This window comes from Nanorana parkeri, unplaced genomic scaffold (assembly GCF_000935625.1).
Source record: "Nanorana parkeri isolate BGI_ZX_2015 unplaced genomic scaffold, ASM93562v1 scaffold208, whole genome shotgun sequence".
Taxonomy (NCBI): Eukaryota; Metazoa; Chordata; class Amphibia; order Anura; family Dicroglossidae; genus Nanorana; species Nanorana parkeri.
The window spans coordinates 1160215-1185425 of NW_017306476.1; the positions used below are offsets into that span (position 1 = coordinate 1160215).

Below are 25211 nucleotides of genomic sequence, written 5' to 3' on the forward strand. Positions count from 1 at the left end.
TACATACACATAGTATATATAATTTTTAACATCTGGTCAGTTGGTGCAAACGAAAATACAACCCTAATTCAAAAGTATGAATCAAAACAATTGGGGTCCCTAATCTTCAGATTAATTTGACACGCTACATAAGAAAAGTTTTTACATGTCTACCTCCAGTAATTAGTGGTTACTTAGCTTTCTCTTTCTGACCATGCAAACTGAAAGCGAATGTGCTTCATCTTACTCCAATATTATGTGTTTTAAATCAATGTAATATGTTAAATTCTATAAAGGGTACAAAATAGGCAATAATCTAGTACACAGATATTTTATTTTATCTGTGAAGGGTTAAAGCCCAACACATTTTATTAGGGTTACAGTGGGAACGAGTTATGACTTGTCAGATTTTTTTATTTATTTATTTCTGCTTTAAAGATTTACCCTCACTTCCTGTCTCAATGACCAAAAAGAAAGTGAAGACACAGATCAACAAAAAGCCTGGGGGCTTGGAAGCCCTTTAGTAAGTTCACAGGAAGTAAGTGAAAGATGGGTATAGGACATATTTAAAACCTGATGGAGATGTTAACCCTTGTCCACAGAGCAGAAAAGTTATGCCTGGAGTTGGACTGTTAGTCATTTGTAAAAAAATATTTAGCCAACTGTTTTCACCTTTCTTAGATATATTAAACTACACCAGGGGCCCCATTACAATCAATTGATCAGGTACTGTCTCCCAATTGCTCTCCTGTGTTGTTACCTTCTTACTCCTGGTGGAGACTACAAGTGGCCCTGCAGATGCACATATTGAAGGCATGGTCCACTGTTGTCACTATAAGGGAGCCGGTCTATAGCAATGATCTGCAGCCACCTTGAGTGAGAACATATAGACAGGAAGCGGCTGAAAAAGGCAAATCAATCACATTAAAAACAAACCCGGTCCCCCCCATTAAAAACAAACCCTCTTCCCCCGGTCTGGCCGATCCTCCGCTCCCCCTGCGGCTCCTCTGCCCCGCCCCCCTGCCTCCTCTTTATCTGCAGGCTGGGAGCCATACCCAGCCTGCTATTGGATATTGTAAAATGCAATAGCTAATAGCAAGCTGGCTATTGCACCCGCCCACTGCCTGCTGTCAATCAGCATGGGAGGACCTGATAGAGAACTGTCTTCTTTAGGCCCCTCCTCTGCTGATTGACAGCAGGCAGTGGGCAGATGCAATAGCCAGCCTACTATTGGCTATTGCAATATGAAATATCCAATAGCAGGCTGGCTGTTGCTCAGAGCATTAAAATAAAAAAATAAAAAATAAGTTTAAAAAAATAAAATTAAAAAGACAAAAACAAATGTAAAAAAAGTTAAATAAAAATGTTAAATACAAACAAAAAAAATTAAGTTTATAAAATAAAATTAAAAATAGAAAAAAAACAGTTTTTGGTGTGTCCTTTGGTGTGTCCTTTTTTTGGTGTGTCATTTTAAATACAATTTTTTAAAATTATATTATAATCTTCTGAACAACAGGAACAGACAACAAAACAAATGTGACCCTTCCATATGCTATCCATATATAGCATGCCTATGCTATATATGTTTTTTTTTTGGCTGGAGTTACACTTAAAAAAATTACCTGTTCCGACTTGCTTACAAACTCAACTTAAGTACAAACCTACAGTCCCTATCTTGTATGTAACCCGGGGACTGCTTGTAAACATAACTTAAACAACAAAAAACAAAGTTGAACACAAATTGGTTTTTGATATCACCAGAAATCAAAAGAGAAACAAAAGACCTGCTTTAGAAATCATACAAAATCCGAGATCTCATATGCATGCATTTACATAAGCACCACCAACATCAAGGACCACTCAGCAAGCATGTTCCTTCTCCAAGCTGTTAAAGGCCTGCAAATGTGTGGTCCCTTAATAGAACACTGGGCTTTGTCTTTTGGTCCCAAGTAATTATCCCCTAGTAGCATCTGCTTTTTTGTTTTGGATACAGTACAGATGGGTTAGCAGCTCTGTCATCCTGGGTCCCAGTGATGTTACAGGATATTGGTGGAAATCCTGCCTACAGCTGTCAAACAGTTCTACCAATAGGAAAATAAGTCCCCTATCCCATTCCAATGACAACCATGAGATTTTGGATTTCCCCTCACCATCCATCCCAGTGAGAAAGGTCACCATTACATAAAGTGAGTCTCTCCAATGGTGATAAAGATAACAGTAAACGTTTGACAGTGCTTCTAACCCTTCAATGCCCCATCGAAAAATAGAAACACATGTTTTCACTTAAGTTCTACTTGAATTAACACATCAGAGATGATGTTTTCATAGATTATAAGCACATTTGCATAGGCATCTTGACAGATGTGTGTAGCGTCCATACATGTTGCTACTGCATGCAATTAAGACCTTTTTGGTATACTTTTAGATAAAATAAGTTTTTTTGTTGTTGTTTTTTTCCCCCTCTTAGTGAGGTCCCTTTTGGTAACTACTGTAGCACATCTTTGTTTTGAGAAATGTGTTAAAGAATCAGTCACCAGTGGCTTCCATGTCAGCATGAAAAACTGCACCTGACTGAAATATCATTAGATCCATAGGATAACTGCATACAAGTACAGTATGGCAGTTACTCTACTCAGGCACCCTGGCTAGAAAGCAGCATTAAGCTGTGGAAAACATATTTAATAGATCTTTTCTTCAGTTTCTGCTGCAATATTCTCTGGCTCAGTGTAATCAACACACAGGTTTTATCAGGGGATTATGGAAAGCAGGGCATTGGCTCCTGTTTTTTCCCCCACTTTCACATCCCCCGCACGCCTCCTTACAGCATTCAAGGTTAAAGAGATTTTATTTAAGCAAATTTGATCTGATTTTGCTTTCCAATATGATTCATTAGATCCTTGTCAAATTGTGAAGAAAAAATGATGAAAAGTAATAGTTTAATAATGTGTGTGCAGTTTCATTATCTCTCCACATTACAACAATATCATCTATGTCTGTGCTCTAGAAGCCTAATTGCGTATTACCATCTTTACTGTAACATTCATTATTTCTGTTCCACAAAGAACTTTATCATTTCTTCGTGCACCAAATAGAAGAAAACATATCCCACTATAAGGTTAAAAAACTGCCTCACAATTTATATAGATAAAACCTAATAAACATAGAGATAGCAGCAACATTCTGCAATATCCCGCCAATCTGCTCTGGTAACTCCTGAGTGCATGTCCATTTAGTGGTTGTCTAGTTTCGTCTCTGCTTTCTTTGTATGATGACATGCTTGATGGACCATAGTATGAATTCAATCCATAAAATAGTGGTGTACAGAACACACTGCTGAGGACACTTACAAAGAAGGAGTGAGCAATGTAGAAAAATAAGTGGCAATTTAGGAGAGTAAAGACAATGGGGGGAACTTTTTTCCCCATAAAGATCAGTAAAACATTTGTTGTTCATATGATCTACTTTGCTCCTTTTCACTGCTAAGTTTCATGCAGTTTTTTCTTTCCAATTAGACCTGGATAACAAAATGCAGACGTGATGAATAAATATAAAAAGTGAAAGCTGACAAAACAAAATCACCACCCAGGAGGAAGTCTGTCTGAAAAAATACTTTGTATTGTGTTAATTTCCACCCTTGGTGAAATATGGAGAAAATCTTTAGAAATAATTGTCTACAACAGCTTTATAACTCAAAATAATTGTCTCTCCAATTTAGAAACAAAATGGCAAAAAGAAAAATTCTGATCTTTTATATATGGGCCTGCATTTTCAAACTCCACTTTTTCAAAAGACTTTTCAAAAATCTTTACATATACCAAATGGGTAAATCCTTGCAGGTAAGCCAAACCAAGCTTTCTTAAGGGATACTTGTGAGGAATGTTCACTACCTCTGAACAAAAGTTTTGAAAATGTGTCTCTCATGATTTCTAGCCCCATCCCCAATTGTAGAATGAAGACAGGATGTAGCAGGGTTTTTCAGTGTCAGTTGATGTAACAGTGTTGGTGGGACAACATTACTGAACACCCTTTGGGCAGCAAGGGTTTTGAACGGGGAACTCAGAGGGTAGAGACATGGGTGTGTATTTTGCAAAAAGTCATAGTTCCTTACAGACAAGGATGCATGTTCTTCTAATGGGCAATGCCACAGTGATGGCTTACCACACTAGGTTTACCCAGACAGCAGGACATCCCATATCCCACAAAGTATAATGGTCTGCAAGGCAGAGAGGTACATTAGCTTAACTACATAGAGTAATACCATCCCGATGATGTGTTTTTCATTTTGCTTTGACTTCAACTTCAAGAACCGCTACCACAGGATTCCAATCTTTGTGATGATGCTTTCACAATGACTAAAATAAATATCACAGGAACACTGATGACTTTTTCCTTCTTGATCTGGATCCCATATAGCACCATCTGTTGCTATCATTGCGAGCACTGACTTATAATATTGGTCAACTACTGTAAGAAGTGTGGTTTCAACACAAACTGTATTAAGACTCTCTGTTGCACAAACCTTCTTTGCTATCCAGTTATGTGCCACAATTTTGGAACATTGAGTGAATGTCCTGCTGCTCTCCTGACTGGTGTTGCCTAGTTGGATGTTGAAGTGATTCTGCAATTGGCAACATACAGGGAATAAAACATATGTCACCAGCACACCAAAAGCCTTCATCAACAAAATGTCTTTATTGACGTCTCAGCATCATGTCAAACAAAATAATGTGCATTCTTTTGTTTGACATGGTGCTGAAATGTCAATTGAGGCGTTTTCTGGATGAAGACTTTTGGTGTGCTGGCGACATATTCTTTATCCCCACAATTTTGTAATATGGCACCCTTTGGTAACATGGCATTATTCTGTATATGCATCATGGTATTTGTGATAACATTTGTTTTTGTAATATGCACAAATCCTTAGCATGTGATTGAACATAAAACAGTTCAAGTATAGGTATGGTGTGTGTGTGTGTGTGTGTGTGTGTGTGTGTGTGTGTGTGTGTGTGTTGCTACTTGCCATTTAACCGAGTGCCCTGTGGTATCCTAGGCTTTTGGCACAATGTTTCATGTATATGATATGCTAGTGCAAACTGTTCATATACAAGTTAACACACATTTTATACAAGGTATTGCTTTCACCTAAATAATAAAACAAATAAATATTGAAAGACTACAGATAACCTTCACAAGTGAAAGTACTGGCATCCTGAGGAGTAGTAATCCTACATGCCACTCCTAATTTTACTTGTATATTCTTCCACAGATGTATAACTGTTAAGCCATACAGATCTCACAGACAGATAGATAGGATTGTTTCTCCAAAAATTACATCTGTGTTAGGTTATTTTACTAGCTTAAATTTAAATATGGATGAGGCATGACACCTGAGATAGCATCAAATTTTGAATGCTCCAACATTCATCTCTTGTCCCTTGACAACAAAAACAAGCAGAACTAGCTCTCTGCAGAACCTACAAATATAAATTAACCAATAAGCAATACATATTTGTATGTATTGAATTCCCATGTACAGGCTTTGATTTTAATCATACTGCAAAAATATGCAGACTGCTCCTTCGTGAAGTTAATGAAAAGATTAAGAACAGACTCACACCTTTGTTGGTTCAAGGATAGAGAGAACCACAAAGGAAACAAATACCCGGAGGGATTATAGTTTATCTGTTTGCAAGCCAGACCTTGTTATCTCATAAAACGCAGAGAAAAAAAAATAAGGGAAGGGGTATATATATGAGCATATTAAAGCTTAAAGTGGTGTACATTGTTTTAATATGTAAATAATAACTGGATGCACTGTTGGTTTATTACATGTATCCTTACTTGTAGCATCTTCCAGCTAGACACTTTATCTGCAAGAGGACAATCCACAAGCAACTCTGCAAGTCTGCCCTCAGAGACATATAATTGTCTGATGCAGAGGAAGAAAATGCCGTTGTCTGTACATTCCAGCTACTGTGAGGACTGCCATTAGTAGCTATCTAGAGGGGACGTGAATATAAAATAAACTATTAGCATGAACTAGACCGGCTTCAAGAAAAGAAAAAAAAAATCTGCAGGGAATTAGACAGCAAATGACAGATAAAAGAGAATGATGGATCTGACATTTGGTTTTTTGAAAAGCATGAAATTAATACAAGTTTTTACTATTTTCTTGGTTTACTATATGCCATAGAACATGGAGTCTGTGCACACTTTGAAGGATCTAATCCTCCAGAAGCAGTTAATTATGCTGAAGAGAACAAAGTGGAAAAAAACTGTTATAGCATGAAGGAAGTTCACTGGGACATTGTTCAGACATTGCTTGTTTTACAGTTTTTATATACAAGAAACCTAAATATATATTGAGTATTGTTCATCCTGATTTGTGTTAGCTGTAGATGTAACAAATACATTTGCAAAAAAACTGTAGAAACTATTGCCACAGAGAACCACAGGAGAACTAGAGGGATTGAAAATGTTGAACACTCACTTATTTTCTACAGACTGGCCTTAGATCAAAAACCTTCAGAGGATAAGAGATCACCTGACAAATACTGAACTAAGGATGTTGTGAAGATGGAAACTTCAGAGGATCCGATTGGGTAAGAATTATCTGATTATTGTCATGCATTGCCAAAAACAAACACATGGTAGGAGCACTTGGTTCTTTGTGTCAAATATAAATTAAAACCATGTTTTTTTTAACACAAGATCTTTAGGACTAATAGCTATTTAAATCCAGTTTTCTATTCTCTAGAAAATGTATTATTTCTAAATTTAAAAAAATATATTTTTAAAGCATATCTTGTTATGTCATACACCTAGACTTGTTTGACAACTATACTTATATTATAGATGTAAGTATATCTTTATTTAGCTTACATTTACCATGAAGCAATCCAATACAAATGCATACATATGACCCAGAACACTGAGCAGTCACCATCAGGCTGCCCCAGATGCCAAAGGTCGATCAGATAATGCCTGCACCTCCAACTGCCCTCTAGTGTCTATGGCCAGCTTCACAGTACAAGCAACAAATTCTCTCATAATAAAATGTATGTTTGTGCCTCAGGCCATCCTATGGTACAAAGAGGTTGGCTGTGTAATTTTACAGTACAAGATGTTTCATTCATAAATGTAGACAGTCTGACTGTTGTGAAAGCTTGCATCTGACAACAGCAAAATATCTAGATAATAAAATGTAGCTAAAAGCTTAATAAATATCGGATTACAAAGATAATTGCATAATCTTTGTTTCAAGCTAGTATAATTACTGTGTAAGTCTGCTCTGTAGCTAACAAGATACCCAGAGACGGGGATATGGCAGGCACCAACAGTAAATAGGAAACTTGCCTGGCCAATGTAAGTAGGGTTCTGGTAAGTTTTGGCTGGTTCTGGCAGGTTACATTTATCAAGAGTGAATCTAAATAGTAGTCAGTCAATCAAGGTGATCACTTCAAACAGGAAAGGTTTGTGACATTACACATATTTCCTTGTTTCTAATGAAAGTATACAGTGCTCATCTCTGGTACCACACTACAGCTAGAACTGAATCAAGAACTGTTCTCTGTGGTTCCTGATCATGATTAGCAACTTATATCACAAGGAATATCTTGTATTTTGTTACAGAAACAAGATGTACCACTACATCAAGCACTGTATCATATGATCTCTCCCTGGATTAGATCAGACTACCAAAAACATTGTATATATAGGGCATCTCACGGGCAGGGCCCTCTTGTCTTGAATTGTATTGTGATTGTAATGCCTTCCTTATATTGTAAAGCACTGCACAAACTGGGGGTGCTATATAAATTCTGTATAATAATAATAATAATCTATAAATATTACCCTCAGCCCTGACTACTATAAGAGTGGTCATGCATACATAGATATGCTACCCTGGACAATATGGCATCTTCCTGTCTTCCAATGATTTTCACATTGCTGGAACCAATCTAAATCCTCCCAGTTCCATAGTGCACACACTATGAAATAGTGAAAGTGTTACCCGGTCTCTTGCTTAAAAAGGTACATTTTCTAATAGAATTTGGAAAAACAAATAAGTGCCAGTACTGCACATCCCTTATTTAATGGTGGGGTGTCTCCTTATTGTGATGCATCAGACACCATTTATCATGTTAAATGGGCTCTGTCTTTAGTGCCGTATGAGTCTTTAACTAGAAACAGGTATGGAGATGCACTTTTCTGATGCAAATTTGCAGCATGCTTTGTATGGGTCTGTGACTACAAAGTATTGAAGTCTGACACAGTCAGGCAACTAGCATTCAAAAGCAAGACACTAATGACAATACCTCTACTTTTCTCCATGCAAGTGCATGCAAAATAAGTTGTAAATGCAAAAGTTGCAGGCATGCATCACATTACTGTATTTACAGTATAGCAAGAAAGTACTTAAAAATCCAGCATACTGCAGGTTAGGCAATACACTTGTCCCTCTTATAACACCACAGCTGTCAACAGACACTGCACTGTCTTAAACAACCCTCCAGAACATGCCTTAAAAGCTACACACCTTTAAACTGGGATAAAATAAGCTTACCACATGAGCTGGAACCTGCACCATTTTCGCAGCTGGGGTCCCTGGGCGCGGGTAAAACTGATTAATGAAGAGGCTAGGGAATCGGTATTCTTCAACTAGCTTTAACGTCTCCTTAAAATCTTCATCCGTCTCTCCAGGAAAGCCACAGATGATGTCCGTAGCAATTGTAATTCCGGGCACTCTACAAAACAGATGGAAAAAAAGCATGTTAAACTATAGTCTAGGGACTTCACATTCTACCAAGTATTCTAGAACAAATTTCCCAGAGGCCTAAGATTATCGTTACATTAACCCCTTCACCACCGGGAAGGGAGTAAAGAAAACTACCAATTTTTTTTAACTTCATTGCAGGAAAATTTTACAGAACATCTAAAACAGCAGGAGTCATAATATATGGAAACTGTGCATAGTTTTACATAAGTAGATATATAAATGAAGCAATAGTGGCATACGTTTATAAGGAGCAGACAATCAATTGGGAACAAGGTTTAGGTGTGCTACCTTTAGGAAGCCCATGCAATGCACCGATATGTCCCAAAAATGTGTTACCCCCTTGGCAATTTTCCTATTTTGTTGCATTACCACCTGGAATTAAAATTAATTTTTTTGGTGGTTTGTATTATTAGATTTACACTTTGAAGATGCAAAAATCCTTGTAGAGCCACCTTTTGCAGCAATAACAGCTGCAAGTCAATCAGGTGGTATGTCTCTATAGGCTGTGATTTTTGGCCATTATTCAATGCAAAACTACTCCAGCTCCATCAAGTTGGATGGCCTACGTTGGTGTACCACAATCTTTAAGTCATGTCACAGATTCACAGTTGGATTGAGGTCTGGGCTTTGACTAGGCCATTCAAAGACATTTATGTTTCCCCTTAAACCACTCGAGTGTTGCTTTAGCAGCATGGTTAGGGACGTTGTCTTGTTGGACGTGAACCTCCGTTAGTCTCAAATCTATGGCAGACTGAAACAGGTTTCCCCTCAAGAATTTCCTTGTATTTAGTGCCATTCATCATTCCTTCAATTCGGACCAGTTTGCCAGTCCCTGCCGATGAAAAACATCTCCACAGCATGATGCTGCCACACCATGCTTCACTGTGGGGATGGTGTTCTTGGCGTGATGAAAGGTCTTGGGTTTTGCTTGGAGGCCTATAAGCTCAATTTTAGTCTCATCTGACCAGAGTACATTCTTCAATATGTTTGGGGAGTCTCACACATGCCTTTTGGTGAACATCAAACAGGTTTGCTTATTTTTTCTGTAAGCATTGGCTTCTCTCTGGCCACTTTTCCATGAAGGCCAGCTCTGTGGAGTGCATGGCTTAAAGCGGTCCTATGGACAAATATTCCAATCTCCACTGTGGAGTTTCCCCCTTACAGTTATCTTTGGTCTCCGTGTTAACTCTCTAATTAATGCCTTCTTTATCTGGTCTGTAAGTTTTTGTGGGCGGCCCTCTCTTTGTGCCATAATCTTTCCATTTTTAAAAAATTGATTTAATGGTGCTCCGTGGGATGTTCAAACTTTCGGATATTTTTTTATAACTCAATTATGATCTGTACTTCTCCACAACTGTGTCCCTGAGCTGTTTGGAGAGATCCTTGGTCCTTTTAGAACGTGTGTGTACTGAGATCATGTGACACTTAGATTGCAGACAGGGTGGTCTTTATACAACTATGTGACTTCCGAAGGTTATTGGTTGCACCAGATCGTATGTAGGGGCTTTCTTAGCAAACAGGGTGAATACATATGCACGCACCACTTTCCTGTTTTTAATTTTTATAATTTTGTTTAAAACAAGTTTGTTTCTTAATTTCACCTCAACATTTTGGACTATCCTGTGTATGTCTATTACATGTAATTCAAATCAAAATCCATTTTAATTCCAGGTGGTGATGCAAAATAAATAGGAAAAATGCAAAGGGGGTGAATACTTTTGCAAGCCACTGGACTTGACTGTACACTGTATCGTTTACTCTGTAAAAATAAATGGAGATTATATTTTGTGTGCCTAATATTCTTTTTTGTGTGATTTTACTAAAAAAATATAGATTTGATAATCAGTTCAGGCAAATATTGTGCAACATGAAGAATTGCAATTGCCTCTCTTTATTCAACTGGGCCTCGTCTTTTGAAAATATATAATGTTTTAGGGGTTTTACGTGATTTTCCAGACGGTGACCAGTGGTAGTTAAAATAATGCCCTAGCATCGGTGGTTAGTGGAAATTAAAAACAAATGGTCAGTAGTACAAAGAATGCCTGAACATCAGTTGAAGTAAAAACAAATGCCCCTGAGTCGTAGTAAAAAAAAAAATTTAGGTGGTCAGTGGGAGTTAGAAAAAAAACAAAAAACAAAAAAAAAACTGTCGGTAGGAGGTGGAATAAGTGTCCCATCCTTGGTGTCAGTGAAATAAATAAGGCTCCATTATTAATGACGATGGGTGAAATAATGCCCTGTCACCGGTTTTAGTGGGTAAATTAATGCTCTATCATTGGTGTGAGTGTTAGAACAATGTGCCATTGTGTTAGAGGGATTAGGAGCACAGACATATTGTGTTTAGTATGAAGCTTACCATACACATTAGAATCTGAGTTTACAATTGTTGCATGACCTCTTTAGCTTTGCCAAATGTAATATAAAGACCTACTTAACGATCCAAACAATATATACCCAGTCAGGCAGGCTGAAAGGGGAAGGAATACAATGGGGCAAACTAGTTTTTTTTGAGTGCAGGTTCACTCAGACTTCCCTTTAAAATAATACACTTGGCTAAGGAACGTGCATGCTTCAAGAATTAACAGCATGTCATCAGATCATTACATAATTGGGTTCACAACATATTCTCATTGGTATTCTCACCGGTACTTAGTCAGGGCCCAGAGCAGGCACTCTGTACAGGAAGTGCAGGTGCTGTCTGCAGTCAGTAATGATTTTATATCTCTGGTCTTTTACTTGTGCTTGTAATTAACACTGCTGTCATGTCTTGCATTTAATGGCACCAAAAGATGAATTGCTGCTTTAATCTAGTTTCAATTTTTCTCTCGACTGTCTCAGTGTGAAATGGTTTATGTTTAAGGGACTCTTTTTTTTTAAGATTTCATATGATCTCTTTACAGATGTAATAGTTCCACCATATTAAAACAGAATGAAAAATGCCAAAGAAGCTTGTCCTGAATATATCAGAGGTATCACATGTAATCCTTTCAAGAACGTGATATAAAAATGTCAAGAAAAAATGCACAAGGAAGTTTTGACAAAACTCAAGAGTAATATGGAAGCAATGGAGCAGATTTGGAAGAAGCAAAGGGCAATCAGGTACAAGTCATTTGTTGGAATGGTAGCAATAATATATTGTAATTACACAAGACAATCAACAGTGTCATTGGCATTTGCTAGTGTTTGCTCCTTGTTACTTGATTGTTGCCCCTTTTCATTGTAAAGATGTTAGAAAACAAAAGGTTGTGATCCAACATATCAAACAACCCAGATGACAAATAAGGTAGAATGTTTCAAAAAAGATCCCTTTCTTTACCAAACAGATGGCAAAAATTAAACTTTGTTAGCCACAAAGTATATAACTCCAGAAACAGTATATCAGGAATTGAGTGGGAAGACCTAAATGGTTACCAGGGATAACAAACATTTAAAGAAACATTTAACATACTTTTTTCATACATAAGGTCAGTTATTTTAGCGCAACCGGAACTGCAGTCTTATAGCATACACCTTCATTGTTTTAAAATGATTGTAATTAGGATGAAAGTTTTCATAAACAAGAATCAATATGCTCTTGTGGCACTTTTTCATATATTACTTAAAGCCTTTCATTTTGAATTTGCTTTGGTATACGTATTCTTATAGTATTCATATAGAGAGACATTTTTTTTGGCAATTTCATTTTGATTATTTTTGAATGGTTATATATTGATATGTTACTGATATGTTACATCATTTCCATCACTTTTAAACAATGTTTGTACACAACAAAGTGATTCTATATTGGTTTTTATTATTATAATTCGGAATTTCAAAAATGAAAGTCCAGGTTTCCATTATACTTGTTAACTACCTTTTCTAACTGTAAGGGTGCATGGGATTTTAAGACTTGACCTATTTGGTTTCTACTTACTCAAAAAATGCTCGTCTTTTATATTTCGCACAAAAATTTGCATTATATTGTGTTTGTGTTGATACTTTCAGTGCATTTTTTTATTGAAAATATAGGTCTGATAAACATTTGTGTTAAAATTGTATGACATTAAAATGTGCAACGACAGTCCTGCTATTCTACAGGTTCTCGGCTTTTGGAAAACATACAATTTTGAGGGTTTCAAGAAGCTCTTTAGGTCAAAAATGAACACTTTAACATGTGCGTGAAAAAAAAAAATATTGGTCTGGCAGCAAATGGGGCTAAAGTGTATTTAACCACTTGATGACCGGCGGTGTTATACCCCCTCTTCCTGTCCAAGCCATTTTTCAGTATTCAGCGCTGCAGTATTTTGACTGACATTTATTTTGTCATACAGCGCTGTACGGAAATTAATTTTATACCATTTTTTGCAGACAGATAAAGCTTTCTTTTGGTGGTATTTAATCACCGCTGGGGTTTTTATTTTGTTATGGAAAAATGACTGTACATTTTGAAAAAAAAAACAAAATACCCAATTTTTTGTTAAAATATAAAAGACTGGGTCATGTCGGGTAAATAGACACCAACCATGCCAAGCCTTAAAATTGTGCGCGCCCGCAAAATGTCAAAATACGACAATACCCAAAATTGGCGACGCTTTACAAGCTTTTACCGCTCTTCAGTTTAGTATTATCAGTGATTCATGGCCCTAACATTATTGCTCTCACTCCAACGTTCGCGGCGATATGTAACATGTGTACCACAATTGTCGCTTTTGCGCGTTGGCTTACCCAACACGTATTTACATTTATTATATGCATATACGTGGGGGTGGGGGATTTTTATTTTTTTACATGTCTATTTAGTTTTTACAATAATTTAGTTTTTTTTTCACATGTCTTTATATGTGACTTTTATTTTTTCTTACTTTTTTTACACTTAATATTATTGCCATTACATAGGGGGATACCAATCCCCCTATGTGATAGCACAGGCACACTGACAGGTTCTCTTTATGAAGAAATTAGGGGTCTCTAAGACCCCTAATGTTCCCTGGGGACCCCCAAAGAAGATGATGAAGCAGAGATCTGTTGCCAACAAAATTATTTGTGTACATCTTGCTGCCAGTCGGTGGCTAGATCCTGTGGTTGGCAGCAGAATCTAAACAATGGGGAGAAATAGCCAGCTAATAGCTATTTTAGGTTGCAATACCCAAAAGCAGGCTGGCTTTGGAGAACTTTCTCTCTCAGGTCTGCCCCACTGCTCAGTGGGTGAGGTTTCAATAGCCAGCCTGCTATTGGCTACTTCAAATTGCAATAGCAGGCTGGCTATTGAAAGCCCACCCACTGAGCAGAGGGGCAGACCTGAGAAAAAACAATTTCTATCTCAGGTCTGCTCCTTTGCTCAGTGGGCAGCGTTTCAATAGCCAGACTGCAATTGGCTATTTCAAATTGAAATAGGAGACTGGCTATTGAAACATGGCCAACTGAGCAAATGATTGGCCCTGAGAGAAAACTCTCTCTCTCAGGGACGCTCTTCTGCTTAGTGGATGGAGTTTTAATAGCCATCCTGATATTGCAATTTGAAATAGTCAATAGCAGTCTGGCTATTGCTCCCGGCTGCAGGAGCTAGCTAACAGCAGAACGGGGATGTTGGGGAAGGGGGGTTGGGGTACTGCACATGTGGGGGAGTGGTGGTTGCCTTATGGTTACTATTATCTCTCAAGCAACCAGACACTACAGTTATCCAGCACCAACCGATCCCTGTGGGTGCTGGATAACTGGGCGTTTACTCTATTATTATTTTTTAGATATGCTGCACAATTACCCCCTTCTGGATTGATGACAGGATTATAAATCACAATGATCACAGTGTTGTGGCAGCCACTGAGCTGACTTGTAGCTCACTGTTGTGGAGCTGCAATCTGGATGAGTGTACTAGAAAAGTGATAAAATATATCTGAGGAGAATACACTGTCTCCTCAGAAAACCTAGTATCCAAAGCCTATGCAAATTGAAAAGTAACCTTTTGGTCCCCCCCACCACCACTAGTTTAAAAAATAAATAAAATAACCGTTTATTTTTTACGTTTTTAACATTTGTAAAAAGGGAAAAAAAGGGGGAAAAATATGTTTCATTAAAAAAAAAGATAAGAAAATTAAGAGGCAAGAAGGCTTTAAAGATGGGAAACAAACATTCTAAAACTGTCCCACACTAAAATTGCATTTCACTCTTTGTATTTTGTGACTTATAACTCCCAAAATAAACTGAAATTCCAGACATGATATACCCCATAAATCAGGACAAATAAAATAATTTATTATGAATTACTTTGTTAGCTAAATTACACAATGCTATTGCCAAAATTATGAAAAATGTGTTTTCCGTTTTTTTTCTATCCATTTTTTTTAAACATAAAAAATAAGAATGTCACATCAAATTAAAGCACATGTTGTCCTTAAAAAAAGATATATAATATGTGTAGGTGCAATGAATGAGGAAGATGCAAATTATGGTTAAACAAGCACATAGCAAAAACGGCAAAATTGCTTCGGTCCCCAGGAACAAAAATTTTTTCTAAAGCATTGTAACTAAGGGGTTAAATGAGGCCCCAGCTGTTCTCCAGTTATACTTTCTTACATAATTTGGAGCAGAAAATTTCAGGACATGTTTTAAGGCCCCATTTCTCTAGAATAAAATGTTGTAATGTGCATTTGTTACTACAATGTTAATTGCTACATTGTTTAAATATTTTTCTGGAAGTAGACATGACTTTCAGGGGAGAAAATATGGCACCTTGAAATTTTTTTCACTCAATATGGCTCCGTTTCATCTAAGTTTAACATGTATTATCTAAGGCATATGCCACCCAATCTTTCCTCTGATGACTGTGATGGAAAGTCTTCCTGAGCACTGCACTGTGATGTGCTGCTCATTGTTCTTCTAACAGCCTGCAGAAAAAGAGGCTGTACATTAGGAACTGCAGAGCAAGGGGGTCCTACTCCAACTTAATTTGTTATTTTAATCTGCACTTCCTCCTCCTCTGCTGTCTACAGATGCCTCCTCCCTTCTGTGTTGCTGCTGTTGTCCTTTAAATCTGTGGCTGGTTCATACTGATCACTAATCCCAACATTCATCAGTTTACCATTCTTAATTAGTTCACCAGTCATTAGAAGGTGTGTATGACATGAAAAAGCAAAGCCCTGTTCCTCCATCAAGATGTTCATTAACATACAGAGACCGAGTACAAAATGAGGCAATGTAAGTCAATCCTAGAGAAAAGATCAGCTACAGGAAACAATTAAAGCCCCTTGCAAAATAAAGAGAGTATAAACCTTATCTGTGGGCACAGAACCGAAGCTAGCTCCTTTTGCACCCGAGGCAACAACAGAAAATTGTGCCCCCCAACAGGCTTGTGTGATGTCATGTGCCCCGCATGCTGGTGGCCAAATCCAAAATAGCATAAAAATTTGTTTTGTTTGACGAAACTAATGAAAACATTTTTAGTTTCTGGTGTGTGTGTGTGTGTGTGTGTGTGTGTGTGTGTGTGTAAAAAGAGATTACGGACACGGAGTCCTCTGCCTATACAGTCGGGGAGAGCAGCTCGCCATGGCAACAGGCCGCAGCCAGGCCGTCCCTGGCTGTGCCCCCTCTCAGCTGCTCCTGAGGCAAGGGCCTCACTCGCCCCATGGTAGCTACAGCCCTGTGTGGGCAGCAAGTGACACTTTTGCTGTCTGTAAGAGCTACTCCAGCTGAATCAACTTCAGCATCTAACAAACTTCTAGGTATGTCAGATGCCTGGTCGCCTCGTATGCTCTGTTGTTCCGTCTGCCAGCCTCTTCGTCACTACAAGACAGTAGTGAAGGAGGGGCAGCTAGATGGAACCATAGAATGCAGCTAAGGGAGAAGGCATCGGACACTCCTTTAAGTGTGACTAATGCCAAAGTTTCTTAAGCCAGTGTAGCTCACCTATATTTTAGGTGAAAAATATCAGAAAACATCCATTCTGTCACTTCTACTTTGCGGTTTCAAGGATTTGAGTCGAGAAAATCACATAGATTAACAGTATGGCCAGTTAGCTGTTTCTTTCCTTAGTACCCGTTTTCACAGCTCAGTGAGCTCAGATCCTAACAGACAATAAAAGTGGAAAAAGGGAGTAAAATTGATGAGAATTGGTGAAGTAGTCAAAGCGTAAACTGCAAGTAGCATGAGCAATACAATGACATGCACTATGTTGTAGGGTAGAAAGGTAGGGCAAGGTAACAATTCTGCATCTGCTATGGTCCTTGTATACTCCCTATTCACTCTGGGTATTTTATTGACACTCACTGATAAAGTTGTATTCAAGTACCTAGGCTTGACACACCCCACAAACAAAAATACATCACTGTCTATTATTTATCAATCTATAATGTAGTGCCTATTTGTCCTGACAATAACCTCATATTTAAGCCTATAATAGATTTCTGATAGGCACAACAGCCTAGATGATACTTCACTGTTTTTAAGTGGATATGGACAACAATGAAATTTAGAAACTGGCAGTCTTCAATGTAGACATTAATAATAGGATAAAAACGAGCAGAAAACAGAATGATTGTCACCCATATTACATGGCATTTACATTGTAAGGAAAAAAAAAACTTAGTGTATATTTTAAAAACCCTATTAACATTTCCGAAACTTCTCAACGTGAGCCGTTTTGATGACATTCTGTACAATAATCTATATTCAGGAAACTGATGAGAGCAGAAGATGAGAGGAACCAGTGGAGCAAGGATGCAATTTATTAGTCTAGTCTGTAAATGTATTCAGGTTCTATTGTAGTGCTAATAAATAAAATCACAGCATCCAGGATATGAATGTAAAAAGAATAAACAAGTACTGAACTACTGACATCAACTGCCAGAAATTCCACTGATACAGAAAAACATTCTGGAAATAAAATATGATTCTGGGGATATTATTAACAAGATGCATAATGTGCCACCACTGAGGAGAAAACAAAAAATCATTAAGCATGACAATATTGTTATTTACTGGTTATCTAAACTACTTTTATAATGCTACTGGCAACAGTGAAAAGGCTTTAATATAGACTATACAGACAACACAGACTTATATTAAGTGTCTGTTCCTATAGCAACAAGTTTATGGAAGCTACGAGATTCAATGAAATGTGTATCTGTTGCACTTAATCTTGGGTAAAAAAACATATTTGAGAACCAGAAATATGTATAAGTTCTCTTCAGAGGCAAGGTTGAGTTTATAACAGTAATTAGATTTGCCCAGGATTGATTATGTTCTGCACTTCTAGAATTAACTGGCTTTGCAGCAGCAAGAACATTAAATAACAGCAAGCATTTAAATAGATCTGTCACATTTGTTAACCTGTGCTTAGGCAGAAAAATGCACACAAATGGCAAGATCAACTGCATTCCCTGACACATTTACACAGGCACCTTACTAGTGGTGCGTGGGTCCAATATATTCACAATTGTATGCAACTAAGAACTCTACTTTTATTCATATTTTAAATTCAGTGCTACCTAGGGACTTTGTTTTATTCAGTTAAAGTGAATTGCACCTACAACATGTTCCTTTTCTAAGTTATAAATTAATGAACTGCTTGCTATGTTTTCTTCCTCTACCATAGGGGGAATATTAAAGCTGTATTTGACCGTACAGTTAAGCAGGAGTCTATAATGGCAATTCCAGAATAATTCACCAATTACCCTTTTCTAGTAAAGGGGAAAATCACATGCTCACTTTAGAAGCTTGCAATTTATAAAATGTGCCATGAACATAAAACCCAGACATCAGCCCCATATTTAAAAGGATACATAGCCTGGAGCCTAAGGCAGCCACATTTTGGAGAATGGCAGGTTGCCTATTTCACGTTAAGAATATATTTTTATGAGGCTGACCTTTCAGTTTCTTTCACATCACAGCAATGGGATTGAGCGTCAAGAGCCAACACGTATCATTCCATAGATCATTGGTAAGTCTCACAAAAGATCCTTTCGAGATGGTAGCTTACTCCTCTTTGTCCAAAATATTCCCTTTTTCTTCCCCATTATGTTGGCATAACTGTGGTCAAACTGGCCATATTTTACATATTTTTGGGACGTGCAAAAGTCTGACAAGCGTGTGGCATTCTGTTTTTCGTTGGCTTCTTTTTTCTGCCCATCTAATCTCCCCAAACTCTCAATTGGCATTATTGAGTATTGGTATAGATAAAGATCTCTCTACTCAAAAAAAGCACAGCCAGGCTCCTTATAGCTAAATATTGGAAATCTTCTGATGTTCCGTACATCCAGGATGGAACAACATCGCTAAACAATGCACATATGAGCGATTATCATCATTTAGACTAAATGATCAACATTTATTCTTACAAAGATGGAGCGTATGGATCTTTTTCTAATAATAATAATGTGTAGATCCCTGGAGTTAATGTTTTTTTATGTATTATTGCGTTCTTTTGTTCTTGAACAATCCAGAACTAGATTTAGATTCCTATCCATCTTCCTCTATATCTTTATTGTCTTCTCTCTTCCTGTCTCTTTCCAGCTTCTCCCTTTCATTTAACTTTTTCTCCCTTTCTTCCCTTCCCTTCATTCTCCTATCTACTTGGTCTTTCCTCTATATTTTCCCTTTGCTTCATTCTTTCTCTTTCCTTCATGCTTCTTTTGCTTTCCCTTCTTCACAAGGAATTATAGGCCTAGGCATTTATTTGTCTTGATTTTAATTTTTCTAGTTATCAGAATATATGTATATGTATTTGCTCCGTTGTGCCTCCATATGTATTATGAGACTTTATTTAATTCCTGTTCAAGCTGTAATTTGTTTTATTTTATAATACAAAATATATATATATTATTTACTATACACTTGAAAGCACGAAATGAAGGGCAGTTTTCTAAGAAAATGTGTCTTATATGTTATAAATAGGGTAGGTGCTGATTAATAGTATGCAGCTGCAAAATCTGATCAATAAAAAGGCATTGTGATATTAAAATAAGGGGACACTAGGCCTGGATATTCCCTGCTATGGGATAGGCACTCTAAAGTTTCCCCTCAAAGAGGTGCATGCAGGGGATCTGTGCAGGTATTCCCTGATAATTGGACCTGAAGGTGAAATGGGGCTTTACTTTGACTGAAATGTATAATTAAAAAAAGCATAAGGGCCCCTTCACACATAAGCATTTTAGAGGCAAGTTTTTGTTAATGGCACAGTACATGTCATGCCAGGCAAAAAAAGTCCACCTTGATGCAGACCTTGTATCAAACTTCTGCCACTCTGTTCAGCTGCACCAGCTCTGTGTTAAGCTCCAAGTCCCTGGAGTGCTAGCTCACACAGATCTCTTCTGTAACAGTGCTAATCAGCACAATGATGGCACATGTGAGGCACATGCTCACCCAGACACACAGAAATGAATAGAGTGGTAAGGAAAGGAAAGGTAAGTATATGTTGCCATGAATGCACTCAATGGGCAACCACAGGCTTGCTTTCGGAAAATGAGGGAGACATATTTAGAATAGACATTTTATATGATGTAAATGCACAAAAAAAATTTAAAAATACATGGATCAGCTTAATATGCGACATGACGCAAAATGCTAGATGCATTTTTTCTTTTAAAGCTTTGATGCGTTGACATGAACTAACCAAAGTGGGATGGATGAGATTCTGCATTTTTATGCAATAAAATGCATTACAGCAGCTTGTTTAAGTTCTAAAACACTTTGGTAACTCTTCTAGCGCTACAATATGTTATCTTTTTTGTTTATGAGAATAGACATTCATATTTGCACATTGTATTATTAGGGATGCATCAATACTAGTGTCGGTCTGGTGAGAACGCACACAGCCCTGGTGAGACCGCACACAGCCCTGGTCAGACCCCGAAAAGCCTTCAGAGAGGCCACATAGCCCTGACCCGATCCCGCACGGTCTCCTGAGATACTGCAAAGCCCTGGTGAGCAACACGAGTATGTAGCTTCATATTATTCTGCATTGCTGTATATTGCACTGCTGGGATTTGTAGTGCTCTATAAATGGTGGTAGTCTACATTGCTGTATAATGTATTGATGGGCTATGTAGTTCCTCTACAGCTTGGGGTCAGTGGCAGAACTACCAGGGGCACAGCATTTGCAGCTGGGACCGGGCCTTATTGCTCCACCACTGTCCTAAAATCAGTAGGCTGTATTGTTGTAGAACAAAATGTCACATTACACTAAAAAGTATTGATAATTGATATCGGTGAGTACTTGAGGAAAAATATTGGTACTTGTACCTTGAAAGAATTATATCAGTGCGTTCCTAATCGTTTCTATTAGTATTGTTATAATTATGCAAGCAGTACTGTACTGTGATGATGCAGGCATGCCTTGTTTCATGTATAGTATGACAATGAGGTAACAATAACATGCAAGTGTTTATTACAAAATGTTTATTATTTGAACTTTTTCAGGCACAGGATCAATAGTTGTTTTGAGCATTATTTTTATATATCATGGTTTAAAGCAATTTTTTTAGAGGCTGCTTGTTATACCAGTTTTAGGGGTTAGGCTATCATGACTCTTTGGTCACACGTTTTGCACACCACCAGGTTCCCTAGTTTGAATGACGGGATTTCATAATTGAAGGCTGCCTAGGACTTCTAAATTCTTGACACAATACACAGCAACAGTGTATCAACAATTTCATAATAAGGGCAATGTTGACAGGACATTTTTTTTTACCACCACTGCATTCTTTCTCAACAGCAAGTTTCAGTTTTGGATAGTGTGAAATTGAGTCATCCATTGGTGTGCTACAAATTCAATTGTCAGACCTCTGCACTCAAGTCTCCAGGACTGCCCACTTGCCACCATAAAGGTTTCTCTCGCTATCCTTGTTTTATTTGGTCCAGAGATTGCACCAGGAGAACTGAGGCATCAATGTAGGGAGTGGCAGAACAAGATCCTCCGTCCAGGTCTCTTGAGTCTATAATATTAGATTGTAAGCTCTTGAAGGGCAGGGACTGATGTGAATATGCAACTATGTAAAGTGCTGTGTAAATTGCCGGCGCTATATAAATACCGGTTATAAATATAAACAGCCAGCTGGCCATCAAATGGTCAGTTACATCTCGTTGTCCAGTGTCTGCTAGCAACCAGTGTCCAGTTTTTGCTAACACAAACTCTCTGACTATTGGATACTGCTGTGGACGCAGACTACATGGCTTGCTGGCGTGCGCAGAATTTACACGTCCCACTCCGGGCACAACATGGTTACCACAACCAAAATTTGGATGTTGGGAGTTTATTTGTTTACTCTGTTGCCCATTTGGATAATTCTACAATGTTCACAGAACGGTTTTGAAATCATAAATCTGTGATTAGGAAAGCCTTTGCAACTAACAAATCTAAGCAAACTAAAGAAATGTTCTACAATGTCACAACCCCTTACACTCAATCAAGAATGGGGGGGGAGAGGATGTGTGACTGAGGGGTGGTGATCAACAATTACTCCTTCAATGGCCATGCAAGTGGATATTTGATGTTCAGACTGTTGAGTCTACAGGTTTGCATGAACTCCCTAGCTAGCCAATCATTTTCTGAGCTGCTCCACACTTTTGACACATACAGGTACAGATTAGCACAGTGTACTGGGTCCCAGATTGTACGCCGGGCACGTTTACCCTTTTTTGTACTTGAAACGATTCTAATTGTACCCTGCATTTTATGGGAAATTTGTTATTCATTTAATTTGTTTGTTGGTCGCGGTTAGTGCTGGTCTATTGCCTAGCAGCCGGGGAATACATGTAGGGATGGGTCTATTACATTTCCTGCTTGACCCGCGCGGCAACTCTTGGTAACCAGGGATTGTGTAACACAGGCTTTTTGTGCCTAAATCACTTTTTCTGGCCTATTCTGTGTGACTTGGTTTTGCCTATGTACTTTCTTTTCAAAATGTTGTTGTGACAACAGTGGTAGCGGCATGACTAAATGATTGTGGTTTGCTACAAGCTGATTATTTGTTGATGATATGCTTTCAGCTTTCAATGGTTGTATTCTTGATTCAGGTTGTGTATGATTGTATATTACATATCTTTTAAATTACATAACTACAATGTTATATAGCTTTAACAAATTATGATGAGTTGGCGCTTGCTATGGCTATGTTGCCTGTTTTATATACATATATACATGTTTTGCCTTGTTACTGCTTGTGGTGATATGAGAGGTGTGGCAGGAAAAAGAATTAGATGATGTACACCAAGAAAGGGACAAATACTGTTGGGGAGAGTATGTAACACAAAAACCTATATTTGATGCTAGGTCCACTTTAAATATCAAAGCGATCTCTCTACCTCTGTATCTTACAGTCAACAAGTAAGAAAATGATTGCTGTACTGTGAATAAGCACCTTGCAGCCATAAAAAAAAAAAAAGAAAAAGAAAGTCATCAGAGTCTTTTTTAGTAACAATTTCATAAGCACACCTTGTCGCAAAGGGGTTAGGCAATATGCCACAAGAGAATTGTATTACAACATAGTAATCCAAAACAGTATTACAAGAAATTAGTACGCAGCATTGTTTTTTGGAAATCTTATGTTGATAGTTATATGGGTCTCTAAGAGTTGGCAGAAATACTGCACAACACAAAGCTGGGTTTGCTTTAATGTTTTAGCATATTTAAAAGCTGTTGGTCAACCAATTTACATTCAACATCTGCTTGCTGATCCAGTCTGTCTTTATGACCTAAAAATACAACTTGGTCTCAAAGGGGAGCTGCTGATATCTGCATGATTCAGTAAAAACAATAGCATTTGGGATGTCTATATCCATTGTGAAACCTGGCATAGTTTTGCTCACTCCATGTAGCTGTAATTACAGCACATATTTTCTTTGGTAAACAGTTTTAACAAAATCCACATTCAATGAAGCAGCTAAATGAAGAGGCACTAGGAGGTAAAATGTAATTCATTAACACCTTCCACGTTTCCCAAAGTCCCCTGGCATTACTTTGTAAAATTACAATATATTCTGCTCTCATGAGTGCACACTAATATTTCATACAGCTTCCTCACTGCTAATAAACACATACTTGTAGTCTGCAAAAGAAGCAGTGCATTAGCACTACCTGTGAGGAGAACAATGACACAACCACTTCACCTGCTTTTAGGAATCTTGCTTCTGCTAAAAAAAATAAAAAACACACACAATGTTCACAGCAAACTAGGGAACTATACTAGAAAAACTGTGTATTTTAATTAACAATAGTAAATGGAAACTGTTCATAAAGCCTTTACCAGCATACCTTCTGTAAACTTTTGATTCCAACCTACTTACCTCTAAGACATATTTCCATATATATATAGTTAATTACATCTAATAAAATGCACCACAATTTTAAAATACTATGAAGGGTTGTACCCGTGGAACAATTGGACTTTGGTTCCGAGTAAGTGGTTTAAGTTGCTAAATTAATGTCAAAAACAGCATCTGTGTTGAGGGGGCATGGGACATTCAGGCCTTTAACAATCTTTCACCAGTCTGACAAAATTAAAAAGTTGAAGTCTATGTAAGTTTTTTTTCTTCATAGTTATGCATAGTATGTGTATCTGGAGTCCCGGGTTTTCATTGCTGAATGTGTTGATGAAACCACTTGAAGGGAGCAAGCTTGTTTAAAGTGATGGCCCTGATTTGATTGCTTAACATAATTTGATAATGTTGGGGAAGACTTTAGAACGATCAAAGGTAAGCACAGGCACTGGACCTGCAAGTTATTATTCCTAGGATAGGTTTTAAAACATTGTGAAAAGATTATGTGGCTGATGGATGATCACTTCCTTTTCCTAACAAAAAGGGAATGGCGTCATTATGTGTGCTATTTCATACCAATGCCTGGTTAAAAGTTGGAGAGGCCTAAAACCAGGACAAAAGCAAAAGATGAAACACCTACTTTTCACATGGCTTTGGCCTTAACCTTTTGCCTTCCCTCTAATCATTCATCTTGTTTGTTTCGTGTCTACATTTTTATGTTAGTTACTTTTAGCAGGACCCATTTTAATTTGCACTTGTGCCTATTTTTCCATGTAAGGATTGCTACACTGGGGCAATTTGAAAGCTTGCCCAGTTTAACATAAACCTGTCATGTTTCTCTCTGGTGTTTAACAAATGAAATCTCATTGTAATTGGTCATTACCAATTTGCAATAGTGTAATGACATTTCAAATGAGAAAATATATTGTCCAGCCATCACCCTTTGTCTATTACCAGTTTTATACATGGCCAACCACAGTAGAGACCTAAAATATGTTGTATTGGCATGTATCCCTTCCATCAGAGATCTAAAAAAAAACATGCAGCTCATTTTATAAATGTATGTATCCCACTCACAGAGCTGGATACAACCTCTAATGTATAGGTACATTTACAATGGATGAAGAAGCTACTGATATAGTAAGCATATTTCACCTGAATATACAAGTAAAATTCTTCCAAGTACCAGTGTTCATTTAAAGATAACACAGAGGGCTTTATATAT

At 37.6% G+C, this 25211-nt stretch overlaps 1 protein-coding gene across 1 annotated transcript in view; it reads right to left on the reverse strand.

The window, feature by feature from the left end:
• Nucleotides 1-25211, reverse strand: part of CDKAL1 (CDK5 regulatory subunit associated protein 1 like 1) — a 610267-nt gene that overhangs the window by 192458 nt on the left and 392598 nt on the right. The window contains exon 11 of the mRNA XM_018555678.1: nucleotides 8546-8726. Within this exon, the coding sequence (XP_018411180.1) occupies nucleotides 8546-8726 (181 nt within the window). The remainder of the gene's footprint in view (nucleotides 1-8545; nucleotides 8727-25211) is intronic.